This window comes from Xenopus laevis, chromosome 5L (assembly GCF_017654675.1).
Source record: "Xenopus laevis strain J_2021 chromosome 5L, Xenopus_laevis_v10.1, whole genome shotgun sequence".
Classification (NCBI taxonomy): Eukaryota; Metazoa; Chordata; class Amphibia; order Anura; family Pipidae; genus Xenopus; species Xenopus laevis.
The window spans coordinates 34,656,725-34,684,223 of NC_054379.1; the positions used below are offsets into that span (position 1 = coordinate 34,656,725).

General features: G+C 38.7%; 1 protein-coding gene and 1 long non-coding RNA gene across 2 annotated transcripts in view; both read left to right on the forward strand.

The window, feature by feature from the left end:
• The first annotated feature begins 2,094 nt into the window (after positions 1–2,094).
• LOC108716599 lies at positions 2,095–3,494 on the forward strand. The gene is made up of 3 exons (XR_001935702.2): positions 2,095–2,259; positions 2,333–2,390; positions 3,370–3,494. It is a non-coding gene; the product is annotated as an uncharacterized LOC108716599 (long non-coding RNA).
• Positions 3,495–5,621: 2,127 nt separating this feature from the next.
• Positions 5,622–27,499, forward strand: part of ppp4r3b.L (protein phosphatase 4 regulatory subunit 3B L homeolog) — a 32,467-nt gene continuing 10,589 nt past the window's right edge. The window contains 8 exon segments of the mRNA NM_001086151.1: positions 5,622–5,996; positions 11,711–11,766; positions 15,227–15,325; positions 16,214–16,837; positions 23,082–23,159; positions 23,732–23,848; positions 24,443–24,559; positions 26,315–26,446. Coding sequence (NP_001079620.1) covers positions 5,855–5,996; positions 11,711–11,766; positions 15,227–15,325; positions 16,214–16,837; positions 23,082–23,159; positions 23,732–23,848; positions 24,443–24,559; positions 26,315–26,446 — 1,365 coding nt within the window. The 5' untranslated portion in view covers positions 5,622–5,854.

The window sequence follows — 27,499 nt, forward strand, 5'->3', positions numbered from 1 at the left end:
GGAATACAGTGGAATCAGATTTTATGGAAGCATTAGCAGAGAATTAATAGTAGATTTAAGAGTAATTAATAGAATTACATTATAAATCACCCCACCCCCCAGGACAAATGAACTACATTGCCTTCCCAACACTTACCCAGTGACAGAACTGTGATTCGTCCTGGGCTTCCTGCTCATTGATTTCCTGGATGAGCATGACTCGAGAAGCTGCTGTATGTGTCACACATGGAGCAAGAGCTAGCCCTCTAGTGACAAAAGCTCCTTCAACCGGTTTTGAAGTTAATTCAGTGTGAAAAACATTAGTAGCCCATTTATTAAACTGTATCCCCAAACTGAATATTTAAGCGATAGATAGTTTATATCAAATTAAGTGCCATAATAAAGAATCTTACCAAACTGGTATTTATATTTAAGTAAATACTAAATATTGTTCTTTTACATCTCTTGCCTTGAACCGCCATTTTGTGATGGTCTGTGAGATCACCTGACCAGAAATACTACAACTCTAAGGGACTGATTCACTAAATTCGAGTGAAGGATTCGAAGTAAAAAACTTCGAATTTCGAAGTATTTTTTGGGCTACTTCGACCATCGAATGGGCTACTTCGACCTTCGACTACGACTAAGAATCGAAGGATTCGAACTAAAAATCGTTCGACCAATCGACCATTCGATAGTCGAAGTACTGTCTCTTTAAAAAAAACTTCGACCCCCTAGTTCGGCAGCTAAAAGCTACCGAAGTCAATGTTAGCCTATGGGGAAGGTCCCCATAGGCTTGCCTAACTTTTTTTGATCGAAGGATATTCCTTCGATCGTTGGATTTAAAGGAATAGTTCAGTGTGAAAATAAAAACTGGGTAAATAGATAGGCTGTGCAAAATAAAAAATGTTTCTAATATAGTTAGTTAGCCAAAAATGTAATATATAAAGGCTGGAGTGACTGGATGTCTAATAAAACAGCCAGAATCCAACTTCCTGCTTTTCAGCTCTATAACTCTGAGCTAGTCAGCGACTTGAAGGGGGGCCACATGGTACATTTCTGTTCAGTGAGTTTGTAATTGATCCTCAGCATTCAGCTCAGATTCAAAAGCAACAGATATGACCCGTGTGGCCCCCCCTCAAGTTTCTGATTGGTTACTGCCTGGTAGCCAGGGTAACCAGTCAGTGTAAACCAAGAGAGCTGAAAAGCAGGTTCTGACTGACATGTTATACATCAAATCACTCCAGCCTTTATACATTGCATTTTTGGCTAACTAACTATATTAGAAACATTTTTTATTTTGCACAGGCTATCTATTTAGCCAGTTTTTATTTTTACACTGAACAATTCCTTTAAATCTTTCGAATCGTTCGATTCGAAGGATTTAATCGTTCGATCGAAGGAATAATCCTTCGATCGTACGATTGCAGTATTTGCGCTAAATCCTTCGACTTCGATATTCGAAGTCGAAGGATTTCAATTCCTAGTCGAATATCGAGGATTAATTAACCCTCGATATTCGACCCATAGTGAATCAGCCCCTAACTGTAACTGTAAGAAGTATGGAAGCAAAAGACAGAACTATTTTAATTGTTTTATTTGTTTGTGTGCACTGTGAATCTTACGATCCCAGGGGACGGCCCTTATTTTTTAAAATGGCAGTTTTCTATTTAGCATTACCCAATGGCACATACTACAAAAAAAGTATAATATTATAAAAATGGTTTATTTACATGAAGCGTGGTTTTACGCATGAGATGATTTATGCAATATCTTTTTATAGAGACCTACATTGTTTGGATGGTATAGTTTTCCTTTACAAAAAGGGAGGCCAGGAGCAGGAACACCCGAAAACAAATGCTCTGTCCTAAGGGAGAGACCATCAGGGAAGGGATTCTAGGGGAGCAAAATATATGGGCCAAACGAAATGCAGTTGACTATAAGATGAGGATAGCAAGTTAAGAATGTCAAATGTGAATGCTTCTTCTTGCTGAAATAAACAAGTTAGTTTGCATCCTTTCTAAGGGGTCTTGGGTTGCCATAGTGACGGAGCCACCATTTTGAACACATGTAAGCTTATGGCCGTTACAAAGAGAGCATAGCTGTGTGGGCACAGGAGACAGTAAAGACTAGAGTGATGACGGATGTTTGGTATATGAGAGCAAGCTCAGTGCTTGCAGGCATAAGGCCTGTCTCAATTCAATAAGGATTTTAGGATCCAAGAGAAATTTCTGACCCAAATGCCTACCTGAATGGTGGGACCTGATATTGGCTATAAATGTGAGTACTCTGAACTTGAAACCAAAAGAATAGCACACTAAGCCTTTTAACTGAATTCTTCTTCTCTCCCCAGCCCAGATACAATGGCCAGACTACTACACAGAACACTTATAACTGTGCATATCAAGATGGTAAGTCATACCTGGTTCACAAATGAAAATGTAACTGAACTGCACAGCCCTGTCTGCTTCTGTTCCGTCATATACAGAGAACTGCCTATCCCATTCTATCCGCCCCATTCTAGACCCACAGGCAACATAATATCCTACAAAGCATTTTAATGGTTTCCAGTGTATTAGAGGGCTAAACCAGTGTTTTGTCAGGGGCCCCAATTAACATTGCTGATGCAGCTTCCCAACCAAGAAATTGGTTTAGAATCAATTTTACACCATGTTTTTATTTACTATTTTCAGCAAAAAAAACCCAGAAAGAATTCTGAATACAAGCAATGCTGTATTCATGGGGAGCATGGAGTTGATGGTTGGGCAGGCAAAGTGTTAGGGGCAGATTTATCAAGGGTCAAAGGGAATTCGAGGGAACTTTCAAAGTAAAAAAACTCGAAATTCAAAGTAATTTTTTGGATACCTCGACCATCGAATAGGATATTACGACTTTGACTTCGAATTTAATTCAAAGTAAAATAGTTCATACCATTCGATAATCAAAGTACTGTCTCTTTAAAAAATACTTCGCCAAATTAAACCTGCCGAAGTGCTATGTTAGCCTATAGGGACCTTCTAGAGCAGTTTTCTACGTTTTTTGAAGTCGAAGAAAAATCATTCGACCGATCGGGGAAATCCTTCGAATAGTTTGATTCGAACGAATTAATCGTTCATTTTACTTCGACCACAAAACGGTCAAATTCGGTAAAAAAAACTTTGACTTCGATATTCGAAGTCGAAGTATTCCAATTTGATGGTCGAATTTCGACCCTTGATAAATCTGCCCCTTAAAGTGTGTTTTTTGCACATTGCACCCTCTTTGTCCCACTTTATACATGAATAGTTAACACCTATAATTGGATCACTTGCAGTTGTTTTTCTTTAGGGCTAGAAGTTAGAAGGTAGGATTGAAAAGGTTTGTTTAGTCTGTGCTGCTTCTTTTTTACAGATGGAGCTGATAGAAGCTGCATATTCAGTTTTTTGTGCCTGGTTAAAGAAAGGTAATATATAAGTGAGTGTTTCCTCCCACTGTGTGTTTTAGGGCTCTTACACATGGGTAGGGATGGGCAAATTTGACCCGTTTCGTTTCGCCAACAAATTTGCCACCGGCGAAATGACGCACGCTATCATACAAGTCTATGGGCGTCATTTTTTCGTCGAAACGAGGCCAAAAAATTTGTCTATCCCTACACATTGGTGTTATGTCCTGCTTTCCCCTGTGGTGGATCACTACTGCCTTCCACCCCAAGGGAACTCAGGATGAAACACAGCCCATTCTTCCTTATTGTGCAGTACACACAAAGATACATTACACATCACTCCATTATAAAGAACCACTAGATGCATTTATAAATGTATTTGTTTTCTTTAAGGCAGACTAATGTCTAATGTTACAGAATTATTTTATGCCTGTCTAGATGTAGCAAAATCCATTAAAGTAAATAGGACAAAATCAGGTAAAGAAGAATTTATGGCATGAAAAGAGGAGTAAAATGCAGGCTTCAGGCATTATGGCTATTTAAAAAAACATGAGAAACCCTTAAAGGAGAAAAAAACCCTTATTAAAAAAAACCATACCCACCTACCCTACATAGTCCCCCCTCCCCCCAGCCTAGCTGCCGGCCCCCCGCGCAAATGCTGCTTACTCTTTACTTACCTCTCCATGCAGATTATGTCCAGTGGAGTTCACATGCTCCTTCTTCAGCTGCTTTGGTAATTTTCAGAATGAGACTGGCGATTCGGCAATTTTCATTGCCGAAAGTTGCGGTGTTTCGGTGCATGCGGTTGTCGCGAAACAGAAAACTGCTCCAACTGCGCATGCGCCCGTGAACTCCGTTGGACAGAATCTGCACGGAGGAGAAGTAAAGAGTTAGGGGCATTTGCCCGGGGGGGCAGCTAGGCTGGGGGAGGAGGGAGGGGGTCTATGCGTATGGATAGGGGAGTAGGGTTTTTTTTATTAAGGGTTTGTTTCTCCTTTAAAACAGTTAATGCAAAATTGCTTGCGGTGGTCGTAAAGACTCTTGCAGTTTACATTACTTTTTTCTTTCATTTTTAAGCTATTAAACTGTTTTCAACTGCTTAAACTGAAATTTAAAACTTGGACTGTATAGTCCGTATTAGTTCTAATTCATCTGAATTTGAATCGTACAAATTGAAGTAATATCAAATTCGAACTGAAGTTTTTCCCAAAAAAAAACCCTTGATTTTTCAAAGTCCACCAATTGGCTCCAAATGGGTTCTATGAGGTCCCCCATAGGCTAAAACAGCAATTTGGCAGGTTTTAGATGGCGAATGGTCGAAATCAAATTTTTAAAGAGACAGTACATGATAAATTTCGATATTCACATTTTTTTCAAATTCGAATCGAATTTGGACTATTCGACTATTCAAAAATTCACCCCGACCTTTGATAAATCTGCCCCTTAATGTGTAGCCTTACAGAGCATTTAATTTCAATGGGGTCAGTGACCCTCAACTGAAATCTGGAAAGAGTCAGAAGAAAAAGGCAAAACCATTCATAAACTATAAAAAAAATGAACACCAATTGAAAAGTTTCTTAGAATTAGCCATTCTATAACATACTAAACGTTAACTGAAATGTGAATGACCCATTTAAAATCAAACATAAAATGTACAGGCTGCATTGGTGCCAAGATTTGTGTGCAGCCAAGCCATATGCCTCTCAATTAACTGGAATAATAGACAATAGTGTAGATTTGGTATTTATTTGACTCAATAGCTACTTATAGGGGTGAGGGGATGTTATAACGTAAACCATTTTTTTTTTATTCTGATTTTTTACAGATGTGACGCGTATTGCATCGTACAACACAATCTGTGCATCTGCTTGTCTAGCTCTCACTCTCTCACACACATGCGCATTGTATTATGCGTTCCACACACTTTTTGCACGTCCGCTTTTTTCACATCCAAGAAAGCTATTCGACCCTTAGCGCCCCGCCCACCATATTCATCAGCCGGCAATTTAGTCCCCGCCCACCTCGCGTCTCAGCCGGCAACTCTGCACCCCTCCCCATTCACTGTGTACTCCCAGCATTCATTGCTTTGCGTAAACTGCTTTTGGTTTATTGGTACCAGCGCGCCTCCGTAGCCCCTGGGAAACCGCGCCGTTCAACCCGTTTCACTTATCTTTGGAGGAAGAGAAAGAAGAGAATCGGGTTACAAGATGGCGGGCGTGTGATTTACCGACACAGCTACGGAGAACCGGGGGGAGAACGGCGAAGAGAACCGGACACCACAACAGGCGCTTCATTTGTTATGTTCTCCTTCCTGCCCCTTTGCGTCCGTCTGAGGATGCTTTGCGGCGGGAGCTCCCCGTTGTAGTGTCCGGTGACAGGACGGCGTAAAGCAGCGGTCCGGTGTGGTTGAGGGAAGGATAAGCGGTGCCCCGTAGGGGTACAAAAGGCGGCATCATGTCGGACACTAGACGCCGGGTGAAAGTCTACACTCTGAACGAAGACCGCCAGTGGGACGACAGGGGCACCGGGCACGTCTCGTCCACTTACGTAGAGCGACTGAAGGGAATGTCTCTGCTGGTTCGGGCAGAATCTGACGGTGAGGATTTGGGGTTGCAACAGGGGAAGGAGCATTCAATGATGTTCCTCGACTTGGAGGAGCTCCACTTCAACTCTCCACGTTCTCTGCGGGTTCTGTAGCTGTTTCACCACAAGTCAGGCTTTCCTGTATTGTTTCAATGGGCCACTACGTGCACAATCGTGCCCACGTTACGGCTCTCTTACAGAGCTCATGGGAAGTAGAGTTGTTTACCTTTACAACTATGGGAGTGTTTCTGTGCAACTACTACATCACAGCTCAGGGTGCTAGATCACACAGAAGGGTTTAGAACACAAAGGTGGTCGAGTGGATCGCTCTCTGATATTCCTACCTTGAGGTGGGCGATATCGGGTTGATCTGAACATGGGCCCTAGCACCCAGAGATCTGATTATAATGCAAGGAGTACAGTGGTCGTATCGTGGGAGCGCATCAACGAACAGATGCGGACCACGATCTGACTGGGTTTTTAGCCCATGCTCCATCTACATGATATAGATAGGGGGAAGCCCATGCACTGGCCAATAAGCTGCCGACTCAGTCTGGTGCATGGCCACCATTAGTGGGAGCGTTCTGTGGGACTCAATACTCACAAACGTGCAGATCTTTTTTCTGATATGCCTACCCATGGCAGGGCGATATTGGATTAATCAGAACTTTCGGCCCTAGGGCCGAACGATTGGATTACAACGAAGAGAGTGGGCGCAGACGGATCGTAGGACCACTTCAACTAGCCGATGTTGTCCTCGATCACAGGAACCTGTCCGATTGATACCAGGCCGATTTTTTTGGCCTGATATCGATTGGGGAGACCCATCAGAAACCCCCACATACAGGCCTTTGTATGGCCACCCTAAGGTGTGTGTGGATTCCCATTGTACAGCAATAGTGCCAGACCAGTAAGGACATCCATGTAACATATTCCTGTAGCACTGACATGCACATACACCTTCACTAGCAGCCCTACCAGTCATGGGCTACTTTCACATTTTATTTGATAACTTTGCTAGGGCGGCCCCTGCTCATCATCAAGCCTTCATAAATCCCTCCACAGCCATGGATGCTGAAACATGGAGTTCTGTACCAGCACATGGACAGTATGTTGGAGGTCCATAAACAACATGCTTTATTTCTACCCATAAACAACAGCACATGCTAGCTATCTTGCATTTCTGCTTGTAGCAGGGATTAGCTTTCTTAAAGGGGATTAATGGGGAGTTTTTCAGCAACAACCAGGAATAAAAGTGATATTTCATGCAAAATTCCCTTGGTTTATATAGGAGTAGTGAAAAAGTACCCCCTCTTGTTAAATATAAGCATATTATAAGTTACAGAGAAGTTCCATGACCAAATAAATAGACAAGGCCAAAGGCTTAGTGTTTTTATACAGGTCATGGAACTCCGAGGTGACTTCTAATATTCTCATATTTTGCAACAGGGGCTACTTTATTATTTATTTTCAGTTTGTCATGTGACAGAAATTACATCACTAACCTCAGATTATAACCAATGACATCACTAAGCACCGTTTATAAGGATATAATATACAGGAAATTCATGGCTCTTGTGTAAATTAGAACTCACTACAGAGTCCTATCTACAAGTAGCTTTAAAGAGGTGGTTCACCTTTAAGTTAACTCCGGTATAGTTATTTGCCTCCTTCTTACTCTTTCCAGCTTTCAAATAGGGGTCCCTGACCCCATCTAAAAACATATTCTCCTTAAGGCTACACATTTATTACTCTTTCTGTTCAGGCCTCTTTTATTCATTATTCATATTCTAGTGTCTTATTCAAAGGAGTGCATGGTTTCTAGGGTAATTAGGACTCTAGCAACCAGATTGTTGACATTTTAAACTGGACAGCTGCTGCATAAAAAGCTACATGACTCAAAAACCACAAATGAAAACCAACTGCAAATTGTCTCAGAATATTACTCTCTACATCATACTAAAAGTTACTCAAAGGTGAGCAGCCCCTTGAAATGTTATTCCCTCTGACTGTAAAGTGCATTCCTACTCCACATATTTTATACTGATCTAAGATGTGACCCTTGCTAAAGCATATACAGCCAATGGTTTTAGAATATTAGCAGGTATGCTTGTTACTTTAACTCACTTGCATCTTGTCCTCTGTTTTATTTTCCCTCGAGCAGGATTTTTTTTTATCCAGTTTTTATTTTTCCAAACAAACTGCTCAACAGATTTAGGTGTCTTATTTTTATTGGCCAGAATACATAACCTAGCTAGCTAATAATAAATAAGTCTCCAGTTGTTCTTGCGATAGTCTTCTCCAGTTGTGTATTTGCCCATTGTTTGCAGAGTCCTAATATTCTCTATTTGACGAGTTCTATTTGTTAAAAAATGGTTCCTTTTCTTGTGGAATTATTGCTAACTTTTAAATGGGAAGTTTACTTTGCAGTTTTTGTACAGATTCATGAGAAGTGAATTTTAAGATAAGGTAGTAATCTAGATATTATGATGGTGTATTATGATATGCCATATACAGGTGTGGGACACCTGAAACCTGTTAACCAGAAAGCTCTGTATTACGGAAAGTCAGTCTCCCATTTTATCCAGATAATCCAACATTTTTAAAATGATTTTCTATGTAATAATAAAACAGTAGTTTATATTTAATCCTAACTAATGTATAATCAACCCTCATTGGAAGCAAAACCAGCCTATTGGGTTTATTTAATGTTTACATGTATTTCTAGTAGACTTAAGGTCTGAATATCCAAATTACGGAAAGAGCCGCTATCTGGAAAACTCCCAGTCCCGAGCATTCAGCATAACTGTTTCCATACATGTATACATATTATGATAATGGCACAAAGGCTACTTGGCAACTTTAATGGCTGAGTTTGTAATACCCCCCCCCCCCCAAATCGACAAACATCCCACCTCAAGATCATATTAAGGTACTTTAAAAGTGAATTATCCCTTTTTATTTGCCTGAAGTAGCACTCTGTGCCATTACACTAGAGAACATGTAACTAAGCTTCTCTTTTAACATTTGTAATGAATATTTTCAGGTGTAGTTAAATAAGGCAAGTCATACTTAAACATCCTGAAGTTGTGCCCATGTCATCCCCAAAAAACAGTGTTTTGGGGGGGTGTGTGTTGAAAAACTCAAGTCTCCTCAGTGGTATAGACAGTTACCACCGCAGTGAGTAGGCATCCTGGCTACTGACACTTTTCTATAACAGTAAACAAGCAACAGCACAGCTTTGGATTTATAAGGATAATATATGTGTAATTAATGATATGTTCCTTTTATTTAACTCTCTTTTACATATCTATTTTATTAATTAAGATGCAATATTGTAATAGACATCTAATATACAAGTAAGTAAATGTGGAAGCTGTTGCATTTGCAGAAAGGTATGTACAGGTATGGGGCCTTTTATCCATAATGCCCAGGACCTGAATAACAGATCTTTCTTTAATTTGGATCTTCATACCTTATCTACTAGAAAATTATGTAAATAATGTATTAAATAAAACCAATAAGCTGTTTTTGCCTCCAAAAGGATTAATTATATCTTAGTTGGGGTCAAGTGCAAGTTACTGTTTTATTATTACAGAGAAAAAGGAAATCATTTTTAATAATATGGATTATTTGCATAAAATGGGGTCTGTGGGAGATGGCCTTTCTGTAATTCAGAGATATCTGGATAACGTGTTTCCGGATAACAGATCCCATACCTGTACTAAAAAGCAGGACTTAAAAATTGTAAAATAATAAAATGGATTTGCACACAGCAAATTTTTTTTTTGCCGTGTATTGAGAACACGGAGCAGATCAGCCTTTTGTAGAGAACACCATGTGTGCCAATGGCCTAAGCTGTAAAAGACAGTTGAGGCTGTTAAGTGAATAAAGAAAGTTATGAGTCTGCTCCTGCAGTATCGATGAACAAATCTTTCAGAACTCTGCTGTATGCTATAGTACACTCCTCCCCAGTCTGTTTTTCTGTTTATAAACTTTGCAGTTTCTCACAGAATGTAGGAATAGGCAGTACAGGTATAGAACCCGTTATCCAGAAAGCTCAGAATTACGGAAAGGTTATCTCCCACAGACTCCATTTTATCCAAATAATCAAATTTTTTAAAAAAAATCCCTTTTCTTTGTAATAGAACAGTACTTTATACTTGATCCAAACGAAGATATAATTCATCTTTATTGGAGGTAAAATCAGCCTATTGGGTTTATTTTAAAATGATTTTCTAGTAGACTTGAGGTATGAAGATCCAAATTGTGGAATGATCCGTTATCTGTCACAGAGCATTCTGGATAACAGATCCCATACCTGTATAATACTAATTATATATATATATATATATATATATATATATATATATATATATATATATATATATATATATATATATATATATATATATATATATATATATATATATATATATATATATATATATTTTTTTTTTTTTTTTTTGAGTAATCCTTTTAAAAGCAGAATGTTATTTGCTTAGCTCCATCCTGCACAGGCCTTTTTAACCCATACTCTTGACGAGTGGGCCACTGTATCTGAGGGCCCAGTGCAGAGCTGTGCAGTGGGCTAACTGGATGGCTTTTTTTTTTTTAGCCATGTCTCACTCTGTCCAGACTCTCCGTAGCCACGATCACTGACCAGGAGCATGCAGACTAAGCCAGAACCAGGCATCTATTTGGGTGCACTGTTAATGCAGTTTCGAATGGGCATTCTACAAGGACCCTTTTGTATAAAATGTGGTTTGGTTCTTGTTTAAGGCCTAGCACTATAATTAGAGTGCTCTTGTTTATTGGAAGCAATAACTATAGAATGCTGTTGATACCAGTGTTAAGAGTGATTTGCTCACTACGTGCATTGGTAGTCACGCAAGTGGATGTGCCACAAGTATACCATTTATTTCATAAAGGAGACATTTTATGTAAAAAACAAGAATATTCCAGTGCATTAAACTTTTATATAAATGCTTAAAAAAGTTGTTTCTGTTTACTTTATTGACAATTTCTGCAAAATACCCAAACTACCCATCAGCAGCTAGGCTGACCTGAAAGGGAAATGAAACCTATGGGGTATATTTATCAAAGAGTGAAGTTAATAGTGAAATTCCACCACTCCCCATTCATTTCTATGGGATTTTTAAAGGCGTATTTATCAAAGGGTGAACTTTCAGTTTCACCCATTGATAAATAGGCCTTTCAAAATCCCATTGAGAGCTGCGGAATATCACTCTAGTGGCGGAACTTCACTCTTTGATAAATTTACCCCATGTGACTACAGGGCTGAGATGTCTGTCCCCATCCTACTGTGCAGAGACTGTTGGGACCCGCCCACTCCTCATTTGGAACTCAGACAGGGACCATATCTGATCTATAGGGAGCCTTTTTTAAAGACAATATTAATTTTTGACCAAAAGTAAAACCAGCACCATATAGAATACGTTATTATTTTTTTTTTTTTATGTATCCTATATGTCTCTTTTCAGACAAATTCTAATTAGGTATTGGTTAACAAATCATTCCTTCGCCAAAGCTCTAGTGCCAAAGTCTAAAGTGAAAGAGTGTAAAGTATACTTAGACAATCCACAATTTCTGTGTGTTCCTTATCTTGTAATAACCGTACTCTGCACTTTCCAGGTAACTTTATGCATTTGGCTTTTCTCCACTTCTGCTTTGTTTCATAAAGTATAACTATTTTTGTCACTTCAGGTTCCTTGCTTTTAGAATCCAAGATAAATCCGAACACTGCATATCAGAAGCAGCAGGTATGTACTGAAATCAGTGATGTTTTGTGTTAACATACACAGAGCTTTAAACAATTAATTGACTTGAAGCACCTACATATTCTCTATTTTTTAAATTTCACAAGTACAGGTCTGGGATATGTTATCCTGACACCCGTTATCCAGAAAGCTCAGAAATATGGAAAGGCTGCCTCCCATAGACTCCATTATAATCAAATAATCCCAGTCTTTAAATATGATTTCCCTTTTCTCTGTAATAATAAAACGGTTACTTGTACTTGATCCAAACTAAGTTATAATTAATCCTTATTAGAAGCAAAACCTGCCTATGGGGTTTATTTAATGTTTACATGGTTTTCTAGTAGACTTAAGGTATGAAGATCCAAATCACAATAAGATCTGTTATCCGAATTACCCCAAGTCCTGAGCATTCTGGATAACCGGTCCCATACCTGTATAAGAGAGTGAAATTATAATATTGTTGTGTCAAATGTGACTTTTTATGCTTATACTTTCTTTGTATTTTCGACCAGTTATTTATATGACCTTAGTTTTTTTTTTTGTTTTTCTTTCTTAGAAAAAAATATTGTCTTGGTAAACTTGCTCTCAAAACGATATATTTTTATTGCCTTAAAGAGCAATTCAGTATCAAAGGGCAGTGTTTACCAGAAAATGTGTAGTATCAGTCTACATTATGCAAAGGTCTCCTGTACCAACCCTGAAGATTATATAGATAAATCGCAAGTCATAGAAGAGTTCTATTGGTAAGAACATATGGTTAGAAAGTACTTTTAGCACAAAGTATAAAAAATATCAGACGAGTAAGCAGAACTACAGAAAAATGGCTAGGAAACGGACCATTTTGACTGATTTTGTGATTTAATTTAGTACTGCCTACTTTTTTTTCTCAAACATTTATTAATATTGTTGAACTATAATGGCCCAGTTCAATAATAAAAATTAGTTTTGCTTAGTGGTTGCTTCTAGCAAATCCAGTTATATGCCTACAGTAGCCTAGCACACATTAGGTTTGCATGGTTAACTGACACCGTGTAAGGGGCTTTAAAACACCAGGCAAGATACAAACTACCAGAAACAAATTTGTACTTAAAGGGGATGTTCACATTTAAATAATTTTTTCAGTTCAGTAGGTTTTAGATATTTCACCAGGAATTCACTTTTTCCAATTACTTCAAATTTTCTGTTTGTGACCATCTTACCAATATCGAAGTGTAAAATTTCATTTTTCACCTTTTAAAGCAGCTCTCGGAGGGTAGTCGCCGACTCTTTAACTGTTCTAAATTGATACATTTATGAGCATAATCCCGGAGTTTCGTTAAAGCCAGCTGTTGATACAGTAGTTGCTAATATTCCACAGATGCTGCTTGGAAATGTAGCAACTAAACTAAATGTAGCAAATTTTAACAGTTTAGAATGCTCCTGAATCACTGAGCTGCCAGACTGACACTTGAGACACGAACATTAAACTTTAAAGTACAATTTTGAGAAAACTGTAAAAAAATAAAAGATGGAAAGCAATTGAAGAAAGTCTCCGTTTATGGTGAACAATCTGAAAACAACTGAACTGAAAAGAGTGTTTGGAAAGTAAACATCTTTAAGGTGGCCATACATCATAAGATCCGCTTGTTTGGCAAGATCGCCAACAAGCTGATCTTAACCCGATATGCCCACCAAAGGCAGGGTGATGTCTGGTTACTCCCGATTGTTTGCTCTTCGGGCCAAACGATCCGATTATAACTAAAGGTGGCCATACACGGGCCGATAAAAGCTGCCGAAAAGCTGTGTCGGCAGCTTATTGGCCCGTGTATGGGGCCCCCCGACGGGCTTCACCGATCGAGATCTATCTTGATCGGATGGGACAAAAAATCCCGTCGGATTGCGGCCGCATCTATTCGTTGATGCGGTCCCGCGATCCGACCGCCCATTGCTATTCGTTAGGATCCGATCGTTGGGCCCACGATCGAATCACCCCGATATTGCCCACCCCCAAGGTGGGCATATCGGGGAGAGATCTGCTCGTTTGACGACATCGCCAAACAAGCTGATCTCTCAGTGTATGGGCACCTTAAGAAAATGGGTGCCGGCTGGACGAGGACCACATCAACTAGCCATGCGGTCCTCGATTGCTAAGAGAGGTCGATTTGAAGAGGTCGATTTTTGGCCCAATATCAATCTGGGAGACCAGTCGGAACGTCCTATACACGGGCAGATAAGATTCGAAATTGGTCTGAAGGGCCGATATCAACAGCTGTAATCTACAGTTTGTGGCCACCTTAACATGTTTGCAGTGTGATGATGTCTAGATCCCTATAAGCAAATGCTTGATTTTTAAGCTTTAGTTTCTTCTTCAAGGTATATATATATCCGCAGGCACTCTGTCTGTTTTCAATGCACACCCAGGCCCGGATTTGTGGCAAGGCCCAAAAGGCGGCAATATATTAGGGCGACATGCCGTCCAGCTGCTTTCCACGCTCGCGGGGAGGGGGTATGAGGGCAGGCGCTAGGTCTGTGCGGCCTCTGGGTGCCCGCCCACACTGTGCGCACCACTGGGTAGTGTAGAAGCAAGTTGCATATGGAATGTGTATTAAGAGGAAGGAGCAGAACAGTTAGCAAGAACAGCAGTAAAGGGTAAATCATGCTTCAACACACCTTTGCAAATCCTTTTTAAATGCAAGTACAGGTATTGGACATGTTATCCAGAATGCTCGGGACCTGGGGTTTGCCGGATAACGGATCTTTCCATAATTTGGATCTTTATACCTTGTCTACTAGAATATCATGTAAACATTAAATAAACCCAATAGGCTGGTGTTGCTTCCAATAAGAATTAATTATATCTTAATTTGGATCAAGTAAAATGTACTTTTTTATTATTACAGAGAAAAAGGAATTATTTTTTAAAAATGTGGATTATTTGGAAAAATGGCCTTTCCATAATTCAAAGCTTTCTGGATAACATGTTACCGGAATAACAGATCCCACACCTGTATTAATAAATGCTGCGTTCTGCTTTCATATATCTTCATGCATCTTCTCATCTTTTTGTTTTTCAAGAGGGCGTAAAGGAATTCCCTTTTTAATTGTTTGACTCATTCTTGACTAGAGTAACTTCCTGTTTTCTTCCGTACTTGCTGGAAACTTTGTCCTACACTGTCATAAACAAAGTGTATATAACCACAGCTTTTGTTTTAGCAACTACATTCATTTTTGTTCTGCTCTTTTATTTTAATGGGGTATGTATGATTTAGACAGGCATAGTCTTATTAAGATTTTATTAAATGTATTTGCTGAAAGTAATGGATTTTTTTGTAGTTATGTACAAGAGTTTTGGTCCTCTGGCAGACTTCATCAGTATAACACAATGTAAAATACAAATTTATGATTGAGAATATATGTGTGTGTGTGTATATATAGATATAGATATATACGTTTGATCTGATTAATTTTCTTTTTCATCCAGGATACTCTGATAGTTTGGTCTGAAGCAGAAAACTATGACTTGGCTCTCAGTTTTCAAGAAAAAGCTGGCTGTGATGAAATCTGGGAAAAAATATGCCAGGTAATATTGTGCTACATATCTGGTAACACATATCATGCAAAATGATATACAATAAATTTCTTACCGTTGCCAGGGATTTGCCATGATAATGTGTTTTCAGAGTGGGAAGCATGATTTTGTATGGGTGAGCAAGCACCCCATTTGATATTGCTCTAGTGGTATGATTATTTTGTTTAAATAAGATGTTGTTTTTTAAAACCGCAGACTAATTGCCAATATCTGTAAAAGCCGAAGCTCTAAAATCTTTAATGTGTAACAGATGGAAGCAATTAAACATCTTCCGTGTGCCTTTTAAGAAGGTGACTTTCCGTTTCAGATGTTGCCCTGTTTGGGGTAAAAGTTATTTTTAGAAACTGTAGATTAAAACAATGGGCGAAAAGTAAAGTCCTATTCATTGAATGTTGAAAAGGGGCTTTTACTGCACCTTAAAGGAGGATTTAACCCTTAGTTTAAAACACCCCTACCCTGGGTAGACCTCCTCTCCCCCCCCCCAGCCTACCTGTCCCCGCTGGCAAATGCCCCTAATTTTTTTACTCACCCCTCCATGCAGATTCTGGCCTCTTGAGTTCAGAGCTCAAAATCTGCACGGAGCGGTAAGTAAAAAATTAGGGCCATTTGCACTGGGTAGCAGGTAGGCTGGGGGGGGGTTCAATTCTCCTTTAAAGGCAATATATAATAAATATATATAATAGATGGCAAGAGGAAGATTGGGATAGATAGATAGATAGATGGGGATAGATATCCAGTAAGTGGAAACATTTTTCTAGTGCCTTGTTGTTGTATTAGTTGGTGGTGTTTTCAAACTAAGTTTGCAGAAATCTGCTTGTTCTGTTCAGTGGAATTATATTTGCTATTCAATATTACCAAGTTATTGTGCTTTTTCAATAGGTTCAAGGTAAGGACCCATCTGTAGAAGTCACACAGGATCCTATTGATGAGTCTGAAGAAGAACGTTTTGAGGAGATGCCTGAAACTAGTAACTTAATCGATCTTCCTACATGTGAACTCAGTAAACTTGAAGAGATTGCTGACCTAGTTACCTCGGTACTTTCCTCGCCCATTCGTAGAGAGAAGCTAGCATTAGCCTTGGAAAATGAGGGCTACATCAAAAAACTGTTGCAACTCTTCCAAACCTGTGAAAACTTGGATAATACAGAAGGCTTGCACCATTTATATGAAATTATAAGAGGAATCTTATTTCTCAATAAAGCCGCGCTGTTTGAGGTGATGTTTTCGGACGAGTGTATTATGGATGTTGTAGGATGCTTAGAGTATGACCCAGCTTTGGCTCAGCCGAAAAGACATCGGGAATTCTTGACCAAAACTGCAAAATTTAAGGAAGTTATACCTATTACAGACTCAGAACTTAGGCAAAAGATCCACCAAACATACAGGGTACAGTACATTCAGGATGTTATCTTACCTACCCCATCTGTCTTTGAGGAAAATTTCCTTTCTACGCTCACATCTTTTATTTTCTTCAACAAAGTAGAGATTGTCAGCATGTTACAGGTAAGCAGCACTGTAGCCTCACAACCATTTTGCCCTAATGGAATTATTTTTCACTGCATTGCTCTCTGTACAGATATAACGGTCATATCATGCTCTGTAGGGGTAATGGCAGTCAAAATTTTACTTGTCAGCTTTTAATGAGGATTTGTAATCCACTTACCTTTTTAAATGTTAGCCACATAAGGGTATTGTCTGTGTTTTCAGAATTCTGTGGACTGTACCGTGACCTCGAATGAAATACACACACACACAACCCCCGAAAGAAACACACACATACACGACCCCAAATGAAACGCACACAATCCCGAATGAAACGCACACACACGACCTCGAATGAAAAACACAGACAAACGACCCAGAATGAAACACACACACAAAATAGGTGCCTTGTATCTGTATTTTTGTGGTTGGCTTTCTATGGACAAATAGCTGCATTACTAGCAATTTCCCATAAAGAGGTTGGTCACCATTACATTTTACTTTTAGTATGACATAGAGTGTTATATTCTGTGGCAATTTGCAATTGGTTTTCATTTTTTAGTATTTGTGGTTTTTGAGTTATTTTGCTTTTTATTCAGCAGCTCTCCAATTTGCAATTTCAGCAGTCTAGTTGCTAGGGTCCAAATTGCCTTAACAACCATGCATTGATTACATAGAAAGATGAATATTACAAAGTAGCAATAATAATAAGTGTAGCCTTACAGAGCTTTTGATTTTTACATGGGCTCTGTGACCCCCATTTGAAAGCTGGAAACAGTCAGAAGATGATCTCAAATAATTCAAAAACGATAAAATAAGAAAAAAATGGGCAACTGAAAAGTTGCTCACAATTATCCATTCTGTAACATACTAAAAGTTAACTTAACCACTTAATGGGAACAAATGGGGAAACATGCCTCATGGCAGTCGTCTGCAAGAAATTTCTGCTCGTGAAGCAAATACAGTACATTTTCAAATACATTTAACATTACTTCAAATTTAAATGTAACACTGTGTATGTAATCCATGTTTTACTGGCACTGGCTAATGTGTTTTGCTGCATTTCTTTAAAGTAGTATTAACTGGGTGACTGCTAACTTTAAAAGTGTGCTGCTTTTCTTGTCCCTTTAAAAGACATAATGTAAATAGAACAAAAGCCAAGGCCTTAAATGCTAATGCCAGAAATTAGACAATTTTTGCAAATATCATAACATTGTCTATGCTTGAGCTTTATAATTTTGTTGTAAAAGTAAATGCTTTTACTTTACCTATCTGATCCCCATGTTCATATATTTTTGTGCTGTAGTCAGTTGGTGCTAGAATTCTAACAAACAGGTTGAGAATTGAGTCAGTTAGGGAAAACAACCAGGTTAAGGAACCTCAAGTAACAATTACCTTAAAAAAAATTAACGCATCATAGGCTAATACAGTGGGGATGCCAATTTCTTAGGCAAACCTAGCTAGACATACGCATGTGCAGTATAGAATTTTTTTTTTTTTTCCTGAAGACCATTGGCCTGGGGGGAAAAGTTAGCAATTTAATACTAAAGGTGGCCATAGATGTGCTGATAATATTCTACAAAACTAATTTTCGTATGATATTCTGGGCATGTATGGCGGGAGATGAGCTGACTGATATCGGCAGAACACTTATATCTGTTGGATCATCGATTGGGCTGGCCCAAAATTTTGATTGGGTGCCATTGAAGGGACCCGAACATCTGTATATCTGACGATTCAGCTCTACACGTGTGTATTGAAATAGCCAGAACACTACTTCCTGCTTTTCAGCTCTATAACACTGAGTTAGTCAGGGACTTGAAGAGGGGCCACATGGTACATATCTGTTCAGCAGTGAGTTTGTAATTGATCCTCAGCATTCAGCTCAGATTCAAAATCATAGTCTCCTATAGACTTAATTTTATCCAAATAATTAAAATTTTGAAAAACGTTTTCCTTTTTCTCTGTAATAATTAAACAGTACTTTATTTAATGTTAACTTGATTTTCTAGTAGACTTAAAGTATGAAGATAAACCCCAGGTCCCAAGCATTCTGGATAACCGGTCCAATACCTGTGCCTTGTACTTGATCCCAACTAAAATATAATGAATCCGCGTTTGATGCAAAGCCAGTCTATTGGGTTTACATTATTATTTAGTAGACTTTTAGTATCAAGATCCACATAACAAAGATCTGATTTCCAGAAAACCCCATTTCCTGTGCATTCTGGATATAGGTTCCATACCTGTATTTGGTACTTCTAGGTAAAAGCAGATTTACATTTACTCAGCAGTAACCATGCATAGGTAGGAATGGGGAAATAGAGCCTCTTCCAGTAAGCTTGAATGCCCTTTGTTTGATGGTGAGCATAAATAGCAGGTGTGCCTTGCAAACTGTAATAAAAAAGACTTCTGTACTCTGTGTTTAACCATGTTTATTAGCTGTGTGGCTGACACTATAAAATGTTTCCGTTCAGCAAGACTAGTCATTTATTATACATAGCAGTTTTTACAGGAGTATTGAAAAGGCAGCACAGGTAGGTTGTGCTCTTGTCATGTTAAGAGTTGTTCGCCTTAGAATTAATTGAGTATGATGTAGAGTGAGATTCTGAGGCAATTGGCAGTTGGTTTTCATTTTTTATTTGTGGTTTTTGAGTTATTCAGCAGCTCTCCAGTTTGCAATTTCAGCAGTTTGGTTGCTAGGGTCCAAATTACCTTAGCAACCATGCATTGATTTGAATAAGATACTGGAATATGAATAGGAGAGGCCTGAATAGAAAGATGAGTAATAAAAAGTAGCAATAACAATACATTTGTAGCCTTAAGAGAATTTGTTTTTAGATGAGGCCAGTGAAAGCTGAAGAGTCTGTAGAAGGCAAACCATTCAAAAACTATAACAAGTAAATGATAAATTGAAACGTTTCTTAGATTGGTCATTTTATAAAATACCAAAAGTGAACAACTCATTTAAGGGCACAGGGCAAGGCAATGATCTATATAGTATATCTCAGATGTGAAAGAAACCTGAACAGTTACTGGAATTTTCCATACTACTGGGTTCATGGCAGCAGGCCCCGGAGCCCACAGCTTAATAAGTTTCTTGGCAACTAAAAGAGGTCCCTGAGGAACAGACAGCACAGTTAACTACAGTTGACGCGCTCATTCAAATTAAAAGAATAAGTACTTTACAATTAACCATGTTCTTTGGTAAACCAACATTTAACTTCTGTTTCCTCCAAAACACACTAGGCATTTTGTTCCCAGTGTTAGAATAAATACAAGCCACAAGTCTGTAAGATTTTTTTTTTTATTCTTACTGTAAGAAGACTATGGGGCAAGTTCACCTTCAACGATACTTCTATAATGTTCTAGAATGACCAATTCTAAGCAACTTTTCAATTGGTTTTCATTATTTATTTTTTATAGTTTTTCTTCTGGTTCTTTGCAGCTTTCAAATGGGCGTCGCCGTCCCCTTAAAAAAAAAAAAAAAAAAATGCTCTGTAAGGCTACAAATGTATTGTTTCTTTTTTTATAACTTATCCTTCTATTCAGACTCTCTCCTATTCATATTCTAGTCTCTTATTCAAATCGGTGCATGGTTGCTAGGGTAATTTGGGCCCTAGTTACCAGATTGCTTAAAATGCTGCTGAATAAAAAAGAAATAGCTCAAAAACCTTCAATAATAAAAAATGAATGCAATTTATCTCAGAATATCATTCTCTACATCATACTAAAACTTCTCAAAGGTGAACCTTTAAGGGTTGATTGAAAATTTGAATCTAATTCAAACTGTCAAATTTGACTAGTGTATTATCCAAACTCAAATCGATTTATCAACCTCTGCTCCTTTAAGAATTTGATTATTCACCACCTAAAACCTGCTGAATTCATGCAGAAGTGGGAGAGGTCCAATGACCAATTTGAAGATGTTTGTAGAAGAGATGTTTTGGCGCAACCTCACACTCCTCTTCGCAGGTGGCCACCTTCAAATGCCGGCTTTATAGCCGCGCCTGCTCGCCCCACCCCTTTTGTAACGTCTTCATCAGGTCTATAAAAGGAAGTTGGTGGAGTGCGGGTTTTACCTGACCTGCACATCACTAGTTTGTAGCCTTCCTGACATTCGAGTTTTTTTCTGAGAAAAAACTTGATTAGATTTTTCAGGTCGGTAAAATTTGTCCTTTTTTTTTTTTTTATAAATAATCCCTCAAGTAAATTCAAATTTAATAAGAGTTTTAAAAAAACTCCCATAAATTCGACCTTTGATAAATGTGCCTCTAAATGTATACAGGCTGATATTGACTTGGGAGGAGCCACGTTAGCAGCTCGTTGGAGCGAATGAGCCATGTACCAAATTGATATCTGGTGAGGAGTGGCCATATAAAGATTTGGCTTGCTTTAAATCCACCATCGGGTTGTGGATTCCGATCCTTTTTAACAGGTCTCCAAAGGTCTTTTAAGTAATCCACTTTTGATGTAGCATAGGAAAACGGGCAAAGCGCTAGTTGCCACGCACACAATGCTATTTGAAAGCGCCAGTAGCCTGAAAACGCACAGAGACCCTTTTTGGAGCAATAGATAAGAAATAGCATAGTAATTGAAAAGTATAGAAAATCGACAGTAGCAAACAGACGAGGAGATAAGTAGCCGCGATAGTATGCAAAACGTAGTACACACGGCATGACGTCAGTCAAAACGCGTATGGAAGAACGCCAAGACGTCGATTCTACGGCATCGTTGTACGTATGTAATTTTGAGGGCGCGGATTTCAGTTGTTTGGACGAGCGACTACGCGCTGTATCATTATTTGCCAGCTAACACGCCAGAGAACACCACACGAAAAGACTCTGTTGACAACACTTTCAGAAACAAATGCCTTTGATAAAGCACCATTTTGATACAGATAGGCTGGTTGATTTCTACCTATAATGCATTGCGGTACGCCCCTTCTACCCATAATGCAGTGCGGTACGCCCCGTAGACTGAGATAGTCTTACAATGCTTAGTGGGATAGAAATCGCTCAGAAGAAAAATCGCTGGGAATCTTCGTCTGTATTTTACCGAACAACTTGTCGCCTAAACGAGCTTTTTAAAAACGCGGATGACAAATCTTCCCGTGTGTCTCAGCCCTAAGGGTCAGGGCACACAGGCAGATTCGGGGAGATTAGTCATCGGCGCCAAATCTCCTCTTCTGCCAGCTGACAAATCTCCCCGAACTGTGGTTGTCAAATTTTTTTCAGTTCAAGCCCCACTTGAAGTTCCAGCCTTAAAGGAACAGTAACACCAAAAAAAAAATGTTTTAAAGTAATACAAATATAATACAGTGTTGCCCTGCACTGATAAAACTGGTGTGTTTGCTTCAGAAACACTATATAAACAAGCTGCTGTGTAACCATTGGGAAGCCATTCAAACACATAATACACTAGATAACAAATACTTTTTTTGAAGGATCCCATTGTATCCTTTGTCTCGTGATCCTTTGGGGTTCAGTTTATTTGCATTTATAAGCATAGAAACATGGCAGTCCACCGTTTTGGGGGCTATCATTGCTGTAAACTGCGTGCCGGAAGTCACATGTTTCCATAACTGGCAATGCAGGTGTTAATTTTTGATCATAGGATTATATTGACTGATAGGTTTGTTAGCATGCCCTCTGGGGAGCACATTTAGCCTTTATATTTGTGAGCATATAACCTGTTTTTGTTGATTCGTGCAGCACCGTGTGTTGCATTTTCAGCTAATGTCTGTGATTTCTATTATTTCTTAAGTTACACCATACTCTCATGATGTAATGTGTTCTTACCTCCACTGCTAACCTTAGTCAAAACATACCCTACCCAGGGGTTAAAACAGACCAATTAATAAAGACTCTGTGCTTGGACACACAATTGCTTTTGAATCAGAATTTCGTGATGCGCAAGATTGTATACATGTCTCTTAAATTTCCTGTGTTAATCACTGTGCAGGTATTTTATTTTCTTACATACAGAAAAATAACTGTCTGCAGCCTCCAGTTATCGAAAACCGTCATTCTAAAGAACTGACACTTTCTCCAAATGAGACCTGTTTTACACTTTTTTTTTTCTTTTGTCAGTGTTTTTTTTACTATGGATTCCTTTGTCACTCCTTTTCGGAGTATGGAAGTTTTGTTCTCTAGAAATACATGATACTAAACTGATTAAGATTTGGCATATGAAAAATGTTGAGAGGTGAAACCATGTTTCTTTAGAAATTTTTAAATTTGTGAATTAAATTTGTTTACTACAGGAAGATGAAAAGTTCCTCTCTGAAGTGTTTGCACAGTTAACAGATGAAGCTACAGATGATGACAAAAGACGTGAACTGGTAAGAGGCGTGTTTCTTCCCTCGCTGCTTCTGGTGACGTTTCCAGCATATGTTTCATTTCATAACTGCTTCCGGCCTCAAAGAATCTGTTCCAAAGCCTGCAATCTCTGAAATGCACCCAATATATTCATTCCCTTTTGATTATATATTTAGCAGATCAGACTGTTAGGGCTAGGCCACACGGGAAGATTTCAGAGAGATTAGTCGCCTGGCGACTAATCGCCGCGTCTAATCTCCCTGAATGGCTTGCTGGTATCTCGCACCCGCTAGCGCTAAAGTCGCCTGCGCCTATTCACACGCGGCGACACGTTTTTCAAAGTCGCTCGAAATTGCCTCGTGAGGCAATTTCGAGCGACTTTGAAAAACGTATCGCCGCATGTGAATAGGCGCAGGCGACTTTAGCGGGTGCGAGATACCAGCAAGCCATTCAGGGAGATTAGTCGCCTCAAAGACGCGGCGATTAGTCGCCAGACGACCTATCTCCCTGAATCTTCCCGTGTGGCCCTAGCCTTAGGCTTGTTTTTCTGAAACACTAAAAATGGCATTTTAGTAATAATTGTTCTATTCTCCAGGTGAATTTTTTTAAGGAGTTTTGTGCGTTTTCCCAGACATTACAACCTCAAAATAGAGATGCATTCTTCAAAACCTTAGCAAATTTAGGAATTCTTCCTGCCCTTGAAATAGTCATGGTGAGTATTCTTTCTTATTATATAGTACATTAGCATTTAGACTATAATAGGGACATACTGAATCCACTATTTTGAATTTGGTCGAACCCCCGAATCCTTCGCGAAAGATTCGGCCGAATTCTGAACCAAATCCTAGTGATGGGAAAGGGAAAACATTTCTTACTTCCTTGTTTTGTGACAAAAAGTCACGCGATTTCCCTCCCCCACCTATTTGCATATGCAAATAAGGATTCATATTCGGTTCGGCTGGGCAGAAGGATTCGGCCGAATCCTGCTGAAAAAGGCTGAATCCTGGATTCGATGCATCCCTAATATTTATTTAGATTAGCATTTTCACAAAAGGAAGTGAAAAATGTGTTTCTTGTAGACTATGCCTTTGACCCCAGACAAGGAAAAATAGTAGAATTCATTCTGTTCCTGTACACAACGCTAAACATTTGTTTACAGGTTAAATTACAGGCTAAATCCAGTAAAAAGAACACGTTATGCAGTAGGCCATGTTTTGGTAGTATTTACATAGATAATTTGGAAAATGTCTATGAAGTCCTCTGTTACTTCTCTTGTAATATTTACGTTATGACCTCTTTCTTATAGGGCATGGACGATTTGCAAGTAAGGGCGGCTGCTACGGATATATTTTCTTATCTAGTAGAGTTTAGTCCATCTATGGTTCGAGAATTTGTCATGCAAGAAGCCCAACAGAGTGATGATGTAAGAATTGACACGTTTTTGTTAATTTTGCTTATAGGAATGACATTTTTCTAAATTATTCAGAGAAAGCAGTTTTAAAGAAGGAAATATTAAAATTTAGTAAGCTTTATCAGAAAGGTCTATATAAATACACCAGTAAAGTAATGCTGCTTTAAACCTTTTGTCAAAAAGAAAAACAGCATTTCTTTTCTGTTGTGTATACATGGGCTTCTGTATCAGATTTCGTTTACAGCTCAAACCTCCAGGGCTATGGCTTGAGCATGCTCATTTTGTTTGCTCCTCTCCCCCTCCTGCTGTATTATCTGAGCTCAGAGCTATGCGCGAGCAGGGAGACACTCAGGCAGGAAGTGATGTCAAACCAAGTTAATATGGCAGCTGCTATTCTAAACAATTATAGAGCTTTGATAGCTGCCGAGGTATGGTAAAGCATTCTGCAGAATACATATAGTGTGATAGCTTGCACTATTGAGTCTAATCTTTTGGCAATTAACTGCCTTGGAAGCTTTCCTTCTCCTTTAAGGTCAATTTTCACTATGCATGGGATAAGTGAGAAATTGTCTTGTTAAAGCCAAGGAATTATGGGAATAACAAAGATGCACTTTAGGGCTATCAGGGGTATGTGCAATAAAAGACAGCAGAGATTGGCTTCTACTGCATATGCTGCCGCCCTAAATTACTACCAGTAACCATAGGTGACATGTTGGCCATCAACCCTGCAGCACCGCTTTTGAAAATTATGTTTGGGGGAGGTCTGTTTGGTTCAGTGCAGTTTCTGGGTGTTTACAGGGAACTGGTGTCTCGTGCAGAGCTTTACTTTTACATCAGCTGTTAATATGGAAAGCATGTGTTTCAGCTTGCTGAAAAGCACTGAAATTGCCTTCTACCTCCTCTTACTTGAGTAGGCCACGTCCCAAAGTGCCAGTGAGCTAAAAGGACCAGCACTTCTGCGGTCAGGCATTTTTCATTCAAGTCGATGGGAGTGTGTGACTTCAGGAGTATTTCACCTGTAAAAATGTGATGGGCCTTGGAGCATAGTTTTAAGAAATTGTATATAAGTCCCCCAGTAATTAAGACTTCTTGTATCAATCATCCAGTTCATCATTATGGCTGTAGTTAAAGGGGAAGTCCACACAAACATAACCTAAACTTTTAGAAAAGTAAACATAATTTCAAGAAACTTTGCAATATACATCAATTAAAAAAATATGCAGACTTTTTTGTAATGCTTTGGAGCAGTTCCCTGAGCTTAGCCCCCCTGCTCTCCTGCTGACCTTTCAGACTACTTTGCTGAGCTGTCTGACTACTGTTACTTTGTATTAACATCCAGCTGTCTTTAGACTGCATTCTCCAAACCCCACATTTCCCTGCACATGTGATTTAAATAAGGAATGGATCATCACAGTGTAATGCATTGTGGGTTACGTAGTTCCCGCATGCTGTCTGTAAGCTGTGAAGTTGTTACAATTTGTAACATCAGTGTTTCAGACCCTCCTTCTCTGCTAGGATTTCAAATGATGCAGAAAGAGAATAACTGTTAAACAGCTGGGTTTCAGCATAGAAAATGGCATTTATTTATACTTTTTTGGTTTGGAAGCCGGAGTTCCCCTTCAAATTGAGCCTTTTAACAGGCAGACAAAACTTCGGTAAACAACTGAACCTATGCCAAAAAGTGTAACTGCATGTTTTTGTGCTTTTTTTAAGGATAATTTTAAAATATCGTATGTACATATTTACTTGGGTTTTCTTTCATCACAGGACATTCTTCTTATTAATGTTGTCATCGAGCAGATGATTTGTGACAGTGACCCAGAGCTTGGAGGGGCTGTTCAACTAATGGGACTCCTTCGGACTCTGATAGACCCTGAGAACATGTTGGCAACAGCTAATGTAAGAACAGAAGTTTGAGCGGGTGCTAACCACCTTTCCAATTGCTGCAGCATCTCTTTAAAAAGGAACTATTGGCAAATAGGCATATGCTAATGGCTGACATAAAAATGATGTGCAATTATATTAATATCCCGTAATTCAAAATGTATTCAAAAATATTTCCAGGCTGATCCCATGTCGATCTAACTTTACGCATTTTGTACCATCCTGTACTTAGTCATAGCTGATTGTGCTATTGGCCAATAGGGAAGTCTTCTAGATCTTTCAATTACAAATTTGTTTGCCCTTTGGTCTTAACTATGAGTTTGATGTCACATGCTTCATTTAAGGATTGAGATGAAGTTTTATCTAGGTTTATTACAATCTTCTGGTGAGATATAATAATAATAATAATAATAATAAGGATTAGACTCTTATTGGAGATAGGTCTCATGTATCTGTAGGGCTTTAAAGTGAATTTTACTGTGTATCATATTACTTTTTTCGATGTAATGTACAAGGATGTTTTATGGGCTTTTATGTTTTTTTGTTTTTGTTTTTACATGATGTATTAACTATGAAGGTTATATGCAAGTGTAATCGGACCCCTGAAATGTATGGCTATAACAATTTACACGTAATTAAAGGGGGGGTTCACCTTTGATTTAACTTTTAGTATGTTATAGAATGGGCAATTCTAAGCAACTTTTCAATTGGTCTTCATTATTTGTTTTTCTTCTGGCCCTTTCCAGCTTCCAAAATTGAGTCACTGACACCATCTAAAAACAAATGCCCTGTTAGGCTACAAATTTATTATTACTAATTTTGAATACTCCTCTTTAATTCCTATTCATATTCCAGTCTCTTATTCAAATCATTGCATGGTTGCTAGGGTAATTTGTACCTTAGCAACCAGATTGCTGAAACTGCAAACTGGAGAGCTGCTGAATAAAAAGCTAAAAAAAACACAAATAACAATAAAATCAAAACCAATTGCAAATTGTCTCAGAATATCACTTTCGACATCATACTAAAAGTTAACTCAGGTGAACAACCCCTTTGAGAAGCATGGAA